Source organism: Phalangium opilio, unplaced genomic scaffold (genome assembly GCF_054372755.1).
Source record: "Phalangium opilio isolate 3A_F unplaced genomic scaffold, DU_Popi_V2 ptg000217l_1, whole genome shotgun sequence".
NCBI classification, from domain to species: domain Eukaryota; kingdom Metazoa; phylum Arthropoda; class Arachnida; order Opiliones; family Phalangiidae; genus Phalangium; species Phalangium opilio.
This window is the reverse complement of record NW_028324218.1, coordinates 5213162-5224170: the sequence shown is the minus strand read 5'-3', so window position 1 is coordinate 5224170 and position 11009 is coordinate 5213162. Positions and strand designations below refer to the sequence as shown.

Genomic DNA, 11009 nt, shown 5'->3' with positions numbered 1-11009 from the left:
CATAACTGTAACGTTGCGTTACGCTTCAGGAAAAATTGTCTAGCAAGTACAAGAAACTTTCCTTTGCCAGCATTATTATTTCTTTGGTTTGGCAATTCGGAACAAAAGGCAGACCAGTCTAATAGGCATTTAATATTGGGTCAGGGACTCCATTTTCTCACCCTAACTTATGCAGAACGTATTTTTAATTTTGTCCCGTTTAATTTAATAACCTTTTGCTTTGCAACTCCATTTCAAATATATTTATTAAGTTTTGAAAGCTTTTTCGGTAAAATTGTCTTTATACACAAGTGAAGTTTAATTTTTCCCGCTTTTTTCTTTTTTAGTTCTAGTCAGTTCAGTTCATTCTAGCGTATTTTAATTATTATATGTTTAAAGCGACATCTATGCTTATAATTTTAACAACATATTATTAAGCATTTTATCTAAAATATTTGGATTTTAATTCGATTTAGATTAAATACATAACAAAATCTCTCTTAAATCACGCTAATTTAAGTCGATAAAATATTAGTCAGAAGATGGCGCAAAAATTCATTTTCGTTCTCATTTCGCAATCACGTGTATGAAAATTATTTCGTCTGATTACTCCATCAATCCTTGAACATGATTTCCTTTAGTATAATCTTAACTTGATAAATACTATTTAAAAATACACTTTTTGTCAAGTTTACTTCACTCCAAACATTATTTCAATGCCAATAGATGATGCACTATAACGTTATCTTGATTAATTTGGCGTAACATTGAGGAACGGAAGAATGAAACGTTTTGTGCCATCACGTGCGCCGTGAATGGCTTAGGAGTGATAGGAAATGACGTCACATTTGTAATAGCGCGCGTAAAGGCTGGAGCCTTTCAAAACTCTGTGTAGTACACCATTTCAGAATGTAACGGGTTGAGAATTGCAGGTCAGTGGACCGCCTGTGTACTTTCGTTAATTATTTCGAAAGTTTTGTTTGTACTACTACTTAATTTTAATAGTGTTTGTGTCGGGTTTAAAGCTATCAAACAAAACATATATATGAACAGACGTTTTAACTTAAGTAAGTTTTAATATTTTCGAATTTAAAGTTAAGCCTTGGCGGGGAAAGAAATGTCAGAGAGAGACTAGAGAGTGTCTGGGTTGCTTGCCATATAATTTCTCCGGTTTTTGTTTATTTATTTATTACTTCCTTGTTTCGTTTTGAGTAATTAGAGTTCGGTTTTAATTATTAATTGTAATTAAGCTAGCCATAAAGCGCATGGTTTATGTTTCAAGGATATTACATTTACCTAGCCTTAGCTAAATCTCTTCAAATTTGTTTTAGGTCTACACGTTCGCCATTTGCCAGTTATTTGATCATTTTTTATCACACTAAATTGCCGCGAACAAAATATAATTTAAAACCATGTCGAAGTTAAATCCAGTAACTAAGAACTGTAAACGGTTATTACAACTTAAGGATAATTGTCTCAGAAATGAGATTGGTGTTATGAAGTTTATGAGTTATGCTCAAAATGGACCAGAAGCCAGTACAATCAACATTAAGGATAACAGACAAAGATCAATTCAATCGTTCTTTAATCAATCAGCTATTGATATCTCAGCAGCTAAGGTAAATACTACTTTATTTTGTTTTATTTTTGGAATGTTTGTGGTTTAAGGGGGTTTATTTTAGTCTAAGTGATAACTTTGACTAAGACAATGACTGTTGAAGTGGTTAACTTATTTATGAATATGATTTATCTTGGCCTGTGTTTAAGATAAGCAAATATCTTTTGTTATTGATAAAGGATAATTGCTGTGTGGTTTTTGTTTTATTTTGACTTATCTTTGTTATTTAAGGGTTTTATTATGATTCTGGGTTAAAAATAGGGTGTTTATATTGTTTTAGGTTTATTTTTTTTCTTTAAAATGGAGAAATATAAATTTGCATGGTTTTGGGTTTAAAATTGAGATATTTGCATTGTTTTGGGTTTATAATGGAGATATTTGCATTTGTTTGTTATTTTAAATAGAGGACTTAGCATTTTTTTGGGTTTAAAATGGTTGGATGCTCATTGTTCTGGGTTTAAAATGAAGAAATCTATATTATTCTGGGTTTAAAATGAAGAAATCTATATTATTCTGGGTTTAAAATGAAGAAATCTATATTATTCTGGGTTTAAAATGAAGAAATCTATATTATTCTGGGTTTTAAATGAAGTAATCTATATTATTTTGGGTTTTAAATGAAGTAATCTATATTATTTTGGGTTTAAAATGAATAAATTTCAGTTATTTGGTGCTTCTTATGAAGAAATTTCAATTATTTTGGGCTTAACATAAAGAAATTTCAGTTTTTGTGGGTTTAAAACGACGAAATCTGCTTTATTTTGGATTTGAAACGACGAAATCGGCATTATTTTAGGTTTAAAACGAAGAAATCTGCATTATTTTGGGTTTAAAACGACAAAATCTGTATTATTTTGGGTTTAAAACGAAGAAATCTGCATTATTTTGGGTTTAAAACGACAAAATCTGTATTATTTTGGGTTTAAAACGAAGAAATCTGTATTATTTTGGGTTTAAAACGAAGAAATCTGTATTATTTTGGGTTTAAAACGAAGAAATCTGCATTATTTTTGGTTTAAAACGAAGAAATCTGCATTATTTTAGGTTTAAACGAAGAAATCGGTATTATTTTAGGTTTAAAAAGAAGAAATCGGTATTATTTTAGGTTTAAAAAGAAGAAATCTGCATTATTTTGGGTTTAAAACAAAAAAATCTGCTTTATTTTGGGTTTAAAATAAAGAAATCTGCATTATTTTGGGTTTAAAATAAAGAAGTCTGCATTATTTTGGGTTTAAAATAAAGAAATCTAAATTATTTTGGGTTTAAAATAAAGAAATCTAAATTATTTTGGGTTTAAAATAAAGAAATCTAAATTATTTTGGGTTTAAAATAAAGAAATCTGAATTATTTTGGGTTTAAAATAAAGAAATCTGCATTATTTTGGGTTTAAAATAAAGAAATCTGCAATATTTTGGGTTTAAAACGAAGAAATCTGCATTATTTTGTGTTTTAAATAAAGAAAAATATATTATTTTGGGTTTTAAATGGGAAAAACATTTTTGTGTTGTATATGTTGCTAAAAATATAGTTCAATATATAATGTATATGTTCCTAAAAGCAACATATGCTTCATAACGTTAAAACACTATTACATTTACACTCTATGAATGCCAAACTAAAACGCGTCACATCTCACATGTGCACCAAAATTCCAGAAAATACGTTTAAACTTCCACTTTTCCCCTGGCAAAACACCTACTTTTGTCCTTCACATAAATTAACTCCGCAGCACGTGGTCTTCACGTGCAGACAACTCTTAGCTTTCCCGCTTTTCCGGAAAAGACCCAATCAAACAAACAAACTAACCCTTTCCTCCTAGGCCTACAGCGTTTGAAAAAAGTGATTTCGTTATGGGCCGGTGGTGTCTGTGTCTGTGACCCCATTTCATGTAGTCAAATTACAGCCAACTAGTAATTGTGTCTAAAGGGTTAAAACTGGTTTAAACCAGTTCTAACTGGATTGCGAAGGAAAGCTATGTATGCGTAGCAAATGATATTGCATCGCGTAATACCCCGGAGAAAATATTATGGTAACCCGTAAGATGTGTAATGAAAGAAAGTGGTTTTTTGTAATGAGTCAGAGTTAAAAAAATCCATTTGTAGACAGACAGCGTGGTTTATTTTATTTTCACTGCTTTTTTATTTATTTATTTATTTATTGTTTCATAAGTTATATCAGGGATAGATTTAATTTTAGAAGTAGGAATGGAGAACAGAGTAATGTGGCTGGGCGCGCGTCAAAGTCCCGGACCCCCCTTCCACGGGACGGGGGGGGGTATGAAAGAAGAGGCGGGAGGGTCATAGCGACAGAGGTAAAAAGGAATTACGTCACTATTTTTCGCCGTCCCCGTCAGCAACGTCATCAAAACGTAGTTTAAGTGAGTAGCCAATAAGATAATTTAAACTTATCGTTACGTGTTGGTTGGAGGGAGGGGCTCTATACTGGGTTGGCTATGAGACGGAATAACTGAAGTAAATACTAACCGTTCCGTTCTCCATTCCTACTTCTAAAATTAAATCTATCCCTGGTTATATTTTGAGTTAGTGAACAATAAGTGTTTGTAATTATGTGAATTAGTGTTGGGAAAGTGTTGCAAGTGCAATTCAACCTCTATGTACAACAGACTGAATTAAGCAACGGTCTACGAAAGTTCAATTATTTTAACAGCAACAACAGTCTACAAAAGTTGAATTATTTTAACAGCAACAGTCTACGAAAGTTCAATTATTTTAACTGCAACAACAGTGTACAAAAGTTCAATAATTTTAACAGCAACAACAGTCTACAAAAGTTCAATAATTTTAACAGCAACAACAGTCTACAAAAGTTCAATAATTTTAACAGCAACAACAGTCTACAAAAGTTCAATAATTTTAACAGCAACAACAGTCAACAAAAGTTCAATTATTTTAACAACAAATACTGCAAATAAAACCCAAAAATTTAATGATATACGCTGAACAATAATATCAAAATAAATCTAATTCCTGTCTACAGAATTCCGACAAAAAAAATGGACGAAATTTCAAACTACATTATCATAAGTTTATAATCTTTTTATATAGTCTGTTTTAAGCCTTTGTCAGCGTCTTACCAGTAACAAACTTATGAAGTTATTAATCAGTTGCTTTGGGAAAGGGTTTATTTTTTTGTGGTTTATTTATTTATCTACACATCTCTAAAAAATCTTTTAACTGTTGCACAATAAGCCATAAATTCTAAACAATCTTTTAAACGATTTGCAGCAAATATAAAGAAAATCACACGACATTTTTTCTCGAATTCAGAATTGTAATCAATAAATTATTATTTGTTATCTTTTATCTTCTCAATGTAGCCTTCAGTTCGGCTGACACCAGGAACTATCTTATATTCGGGAAGAAGTCCAGATGGAAGTCACTTATTGGTAAGAGTATATATTTGTTGAAAGGGTGTCGCGTTTCACTGATTACCCTGACTAAAATTAGAAAAGAAACAAAATTGGTTATGATGTACGTTGTTGCTTGAATTTTGAACCCATTATCAAGTGATATAGTTCATCTTTTAAAATTGGGGACGCTATTTGTGTGACCAAGAAGTTATATCTAGTTTACTAGGGAGAAGGTATAAATTCGCGCCACATTTCCAGCTTTATCTCCAATCCAAATGTAGACGTGTCCGGAGTTAATCCCCGCCGCCTCTAAATTACAACCAGCATCTCATTGGTTCTTGAAAACTCGTGCACGTCAGCGCGACGCGAATGATAACGAAAATTACAGTCATATTTCCTGACTGAGGAGAGGAGGCGAATTAGCCCGGGGCCTCCTTTTACCTCCCCCCTTGTATTTTGAAAGGGGGACTGCCGGGCTATGGCGCGCCGCGAATACTTAGGCATCTTAAACCTTCTCCCTAATAAACTAGATATCGCTTCTTGGTATGACCTTTGTCTGTTACGTTATTTTTTGAGACTGTTTACTTATTATTAATTGAATAATGCATTGGGGTTAAGTTTTATGCAAAATTAGGTTAAAGCAGAAGTATATAATACTTCTTCTCTTCGTGAGAAGTGTACCACCCCCTCAAAGCGGGATGGGTAATTCGTAATTGTAACATGATTCTTCCCCCAACAACATCCCTTAACATTTATTATAGCAATTGGGGTTACTAAACCGAATCATGCATGCACATACGCCATTTTAAATAGTTCCCTCATCATTACTATATCTATTAGCGCTGCTTAACTATTTGCAAAGGCGTATGCATTGCATGCGCTTGTGGATTAATTTTTGTCCCACGTCAAGACAGTCAAGGTTTATGCCTGGTTGATTACTGAGGATTTATATTCAAAGCCGGTTGTTTATCTTTACATATTTAAATATATCGTAAGATATAAATTGCATTACAAGGTCAAAAGCTAATAATTATGCTAATATTTAAAAATGCATAAATAATTTAAATGCACTCTTGTAGCACGTGCGTACATCATATCCTGGTGAATTTTATCTAGGCTACACTCACGAAATAGAACTGAAAAATGTCTTGAAGAATTTTAAGCTTTTACTATTGTAAACAATAGATTAGATTTTATGTCTGTCTATTTTTGGTGTACGCTTTATATTGTTAACCTTATCGGAAACGTACGTTGAGAATTCATTCTTTCACGTGTCTTTATTTTGCTTGTAAAAACCAAGTTTAGTACAAGAAGATACGCAAAAATATTGTTGTAGAAACTGTTATCGTACGTTACCTTTTTCATAGATATGTATGCAATCAGAAGTAAGATAAGGGACTAGAAGTAAAGTGCTCTAGCATTGGTACTAATAGATCCTGGACTAGTGAACAAATTTGAGGATTTTATGCCGCTTCCGTCGCGCCTAGACTAGAGAGAAAAAATTGGTCGAGTTCGAAAAATATTTCCTACCCCCGTTCCCCTCATCCTAAAGCCGCGGAACACGGATGTGGGTGCTTGAATCTAGTTCGGCCGTCTACCGCCACGAGCGTCTCACGTTTTGGAGGGAAAATTCAGAAACCGCTACCAGAGGGCCAACCCTTGGTGTGTTATCAAGAATATTCACTTTCGCCAAGTGAAGAATTTGGTTACCTCAATACTTCTAGTCCCTTATCGTACTTCTGATGCAATGCACCTACGTTTTTTTTTTTGACACCATCACATATTCGCAGCTGTTTTGTTTCTGTTTTTTTTATATGTATATAAATGATTCATGGACTAATGGGTAACTTTTTATATATAATTTCCCCATTACACACTATATAAATTACGTAACTATAATTACGTTTTGTCAGTGATACATTCATACATGTGTATTCGTGGTAATTCAAATTAACGAACTCTAAATATGAATGTTTTTTATCATAAACAGCCAATTAATAATAATAATATTTACGTGTGAAATTTCACATTTCCTGAATGTAATGTAATATAATGTTTTTTGTATAAATTTCAGCGTAGTGCTCAGTACCTACATAAAGAGCTACCGGTTCGAATTGCTCATCGAATCAATGGTTTTCGTAGCTTACCATTTATCGTCGGTTGCAATCCAACCATTATTGCCGTTGTTAGTACCTCACCATTTAGTTAAAACCAAGAAGTGATATCTAGTTTACTAGGGAGAAGGCATAAATTCACACCACATTTCCATGCAGCTTTATCTCCAGTCCAAACGTTACGTAGACGTGTCCGGAGTTAATCCCCGCCACCTATAAATTACAATCGCAGCATCTCATTGGTTCTTGAAAACTCGTGCACGTCAGCGCGACGCGAATGAGAAAAAAATTACAGTCATATTTTCCGACTGAGGAGAGGAGGCGAAATAGCCCGGGGCCTCCTTTTACGTCCCCCTTGTATTTTGAAAGGGGGACTGCAGGACTATGGCGCGCGGGAATACTTAGGCATCTTATACCTTCTCCCTAATAAACTAGATATCACTTCTTGACCTTACCATTTATTTAAAACTGAACTTTTAATTTTACAACGATGATATAAATATATTTCAATTTAACTTAATTCTTCTAGCACGAACTTTATGTTCGAGCATTTTACATGCTTTCGGAATTTCCATCTGTAGGTATCATATCGTGAATCCGTTGATTTAATACGGTTAATCATTAAGGGATATTTATTTGAGAACGGTTTTAATTTGGTAGATTACAACATTTGACATTGAAAAACGGTACTGCGAAATGTTACAGCAGTTATTAGATGATCATAAAGACGTGGTTACCATGCTTGCATCGGGTTTTCGCGAATGTAGAAAGCATATACACGTAAATAATCCCCGTTTTTTATACTTTTAGTTCAATCAGGGTCAGGGATAGATTTAATTTTAGAAGTAGGAATGGAGAACGAAACGGTTAGTATTTACTTCATCAGTCCGACTCATAGACCACCCAGTATAGAGCCCCTCCTTCCATCCAACACGTAACGAACAGTTTAAATTATCTGCTCACTTAAACTATACGTTTTGATGACGTTGCTGACTGGGACGGCGGCGAAAAATACGTAATTCCTTTTTACCTCTATCGCTATGACCCTACCGCCTCTTCTTTCATACCCCCCCCATCCCGTGGAAGGGGGTCCGGGACTTTGACGCGCGCCCACATTACTCTGTTCTCCATTCCTACTTCTAAAATTCAATCTATCCCTGGTGGTTCAATTAAGTTTTGGGAAGTAATATTTAGGTATCGCTTATAGAAAGAAGAACTAGTCCGTAATTTCTTAGATCGAACTTTGACCTCGAGATTAGGTCTTAGGATGTTAGCCGAACATCATTTGGGCCTTCACGAGGAAAAGGTACAAGTTTAGACCTTTGTTTTCTTGATTTTTTTAATCGTTTTGTCTAATTTTGTAGACTAATTACGTGGGCATTATCAATGTATCGATGAAACCCAAAGAAATTTTGGAGAAATGGTCTGATTTTGTTAGACAAGTTTCCGTTCACAAATATGGCAAAGCTCCACCCATTCGATTGAATGGACATTTAAATTCTTCATTCCCTTACATTCAAACGCCTTTGGATTATATTATCCCAGAATTGTTGAAGAATGCAGTTAGAGCTACGATTGAATCTCATTTGGATTTGCCTGAATCCGGGTTACCTCCTGTTACAATTACAGTTGCCAATAATGATATTGATTTTATTATAAGGTACGTATGTTGTAATTAACATTTTTTTCTTCAGGTTTTAGCTTCTTTGGAGCATTTTGCTATCAGTAATTTTCGCATTATTTTATTGGTAATTTAAAGGTAATTTTCGCGGTAATTTTATTAGTAATTTAAAGGTAATCTTCGAGGTAATTTAAAGGTAATTTTCGCGGTAATTTTATTAGTAATTTAAAGGTAATCTTCGAGGTAATTTTATTAGTAATTTAAAGGTAATCTTCGAGGTAATTTAAAGGTAATTTTCGCGGTAATTTCCCCGGTAATTTTAAGGTAATTTATCGGCAATTTTTAGCTTTAATTTATCGACACTTTCTCGCGGTAATTTATCGACACTTTCTCCCGGTAATTTATCGACGCTTTCTCGCGGTAATTTATCGACGCTTTCTCGCGGTAATTTATCGACGCTTTCTCGCGGTAATTTATCGACACTTTCTCCCGGTAATTTATCGACACTTTCTCGGGTTAATTTATCGACACTTTCTCGCGTTAATTTATCGACACTTTCTCGCGTTAATTTATCGACACTTTCTCGCGTTAATTTATCGACACTTTCTCGCGTTAATTTATCGACACTTTCTCGCGTTAATTTATCGACACTTTCTCGCGGTACTTTATCGACACTTTCTCGCGGTAATTTATCGACACTTTCTCCCGGTAATTTATCGACACTTTCTCCCGATAATTTATCGACACTTTTTGCTGTAATCTATGCAATTTTTAAAAACATTACGGTAGTTGCACATCTCTAGCACCAAGTCCTTACAAATCTTAACCCTTTTAAAGAATCTCTGACCGTGGAGGTGGAATTGGTCATCACCTTCTACCCCGCGTTATGCAGTACCATTTCACGACAGCCGGTGAAAGTACCGACCATCGTTTAGACGGCGGTATCTTTGGGGGGATTATGATGGACGCAGTTGAAGGGCCGGCCGCGGGACCCATGCATGGTTTTGGCTTTGGTTTACCAACGTCTCGGGCCTACGCTGAATATTTGGGGGGGAGTCTCACACTCGAATCTATGCAGGGTATTGGAACCGATGTTTATCTCAGATTACGTCATATAGACGGAAAACACGAAAGCTTTCGAATATAATTTAATATAAATTATTAATATTTTTTCAGTCTTGGTTAGAAAAATTATGTTTTTAAACTTTTTATACGATCAAAACATTTTGGGGATAATTTTAATTTAGTTATTAAATTAAATTAACTTAATTAAATTTTAAACTTTTAGGCCTACTTCTACGATCAAAAAATTGGGACTATTAAATGAACAAAATTAGAGTTAGATTAAATACTATAGCACTTCCAGAAATTACTGCCAATTTGTGATAACAATCACCGTTATTTTTATATGCTAAACTTTATTAAGCCATTTACACCGGAATATTTTTAATATGGTCATAAGTAACATAAATATTATGTTAAATATGATTTTATATAGTTGTACCCCTAAACTAACCCTAGAAACGAGCTTTGTTTGAACAAATATTAATTTGTGTCGGAGATTGAGAAATTATTTTGTTATGGAACGTTTTTGTAACTTTGTGTATACATAAAGGATTTTTAAAGGTTTCTAAAATAATTTGTGACATTATTGTGTATTTTTCATCATTTCAGGTAATGTTTTTATTGATTTTTAATGTATAATTTTTAATTTTTTTTAATATATAATTAATTTTTAATTTTTTTTAATATATAATTAATTTTTAATTTTTTTAATATATAATTAATTTTTAATTATTTTTAATATATAATTAATTTTTAATTTTTTTTAATATATAATTAATTTTTAATTTTTTTTCAATATATAATTAAATTTTAATTATTTTTAATATATAATTAAATTTTAATTTTTTTTAATATTTTTTTAATATATAAATTTTATTTTTTTTAATATATAATTTTTATTTTTTTTTTAATATATAATTTTTATTTTTTTTTTAATATATAATTTTTATTTTTTTTTTAATATATAATTTTTATTTTTTTTTAATATATAATTTTTATTTTTTTTTAATATATGATTTTTATTTTTTTTTTTAATATATAATTTTTATTTTTTTTTAATATATATATTTTTTATTTTTTTTAATATATAAATTTTATTTTTTTTAATATATAAATTTTATTTTTTTTAATATATAATTTTTATTTTTTTTAGTATATAAATTTAAATTTTTTTAATATATGCTTATAAACATTCATATAAATAGAGCCATGATGGAGCGGTCCAAGCGGCGGAATTGAAAA

The 11009-nt window shown here is 32.1% G+C and overlaps 1 protein-coding gene across 1 annotated transcript; it reads left to right on the top strand.

Moving 5' to 3' along the window:
* The first annotated feature begins 722 nt into the window (after positions 1–722).
* Positions 723–10341, top strand: LOC149615860 (branched-chain alpha-ketoacid dehydrogenase kinase-like). Its single transcript, XM_089856284.1, has 9 exons — positions 723–1046; positions 1311–1598; positions 4935–5003; positions 7042–7152; positions 7611–7658; positions 7742–7861; positions 8289–8387; positions 8446–8741; positions 9540–10341. The coding sequence occupies exons 2-9, from the start codon at positions 1392–1394 to the stop codon at positions 9847–9849; spliced, it is 1260 nt and encodes a 419-aa protein (XP_089712410.1). The 5' UTR covers positions 723–1046; positions 1311–1391; the 3' UTR covers positions 9850–10341.
* The last annotated feature ends 668 nt before the right edge of the window (positions 10342–11009 follow it).

Coding starts and splice junctions, on each gene's coding strand:
- LOC149615860 (XM_089856284.1), top strand. CDS start 1,392: ATGTCGAAGTTAAATCCAGTAACTAAGAACTGTAAACGGTTATTACAA. Junction 1,599..4,934: donor TTGATATCTCAGCAGCTAAG/GTAAATACTACT, acceptor TTCTCAATGTAG/CCTTCAGTTCGGCTGACACC. Junction 8,742..9,539: donor GATATTGATTTTATTATAAG/GTACGTATGTTG, acceptor ACCCTTTTAAAG/AATCTCTGACCGTGGAGGTG.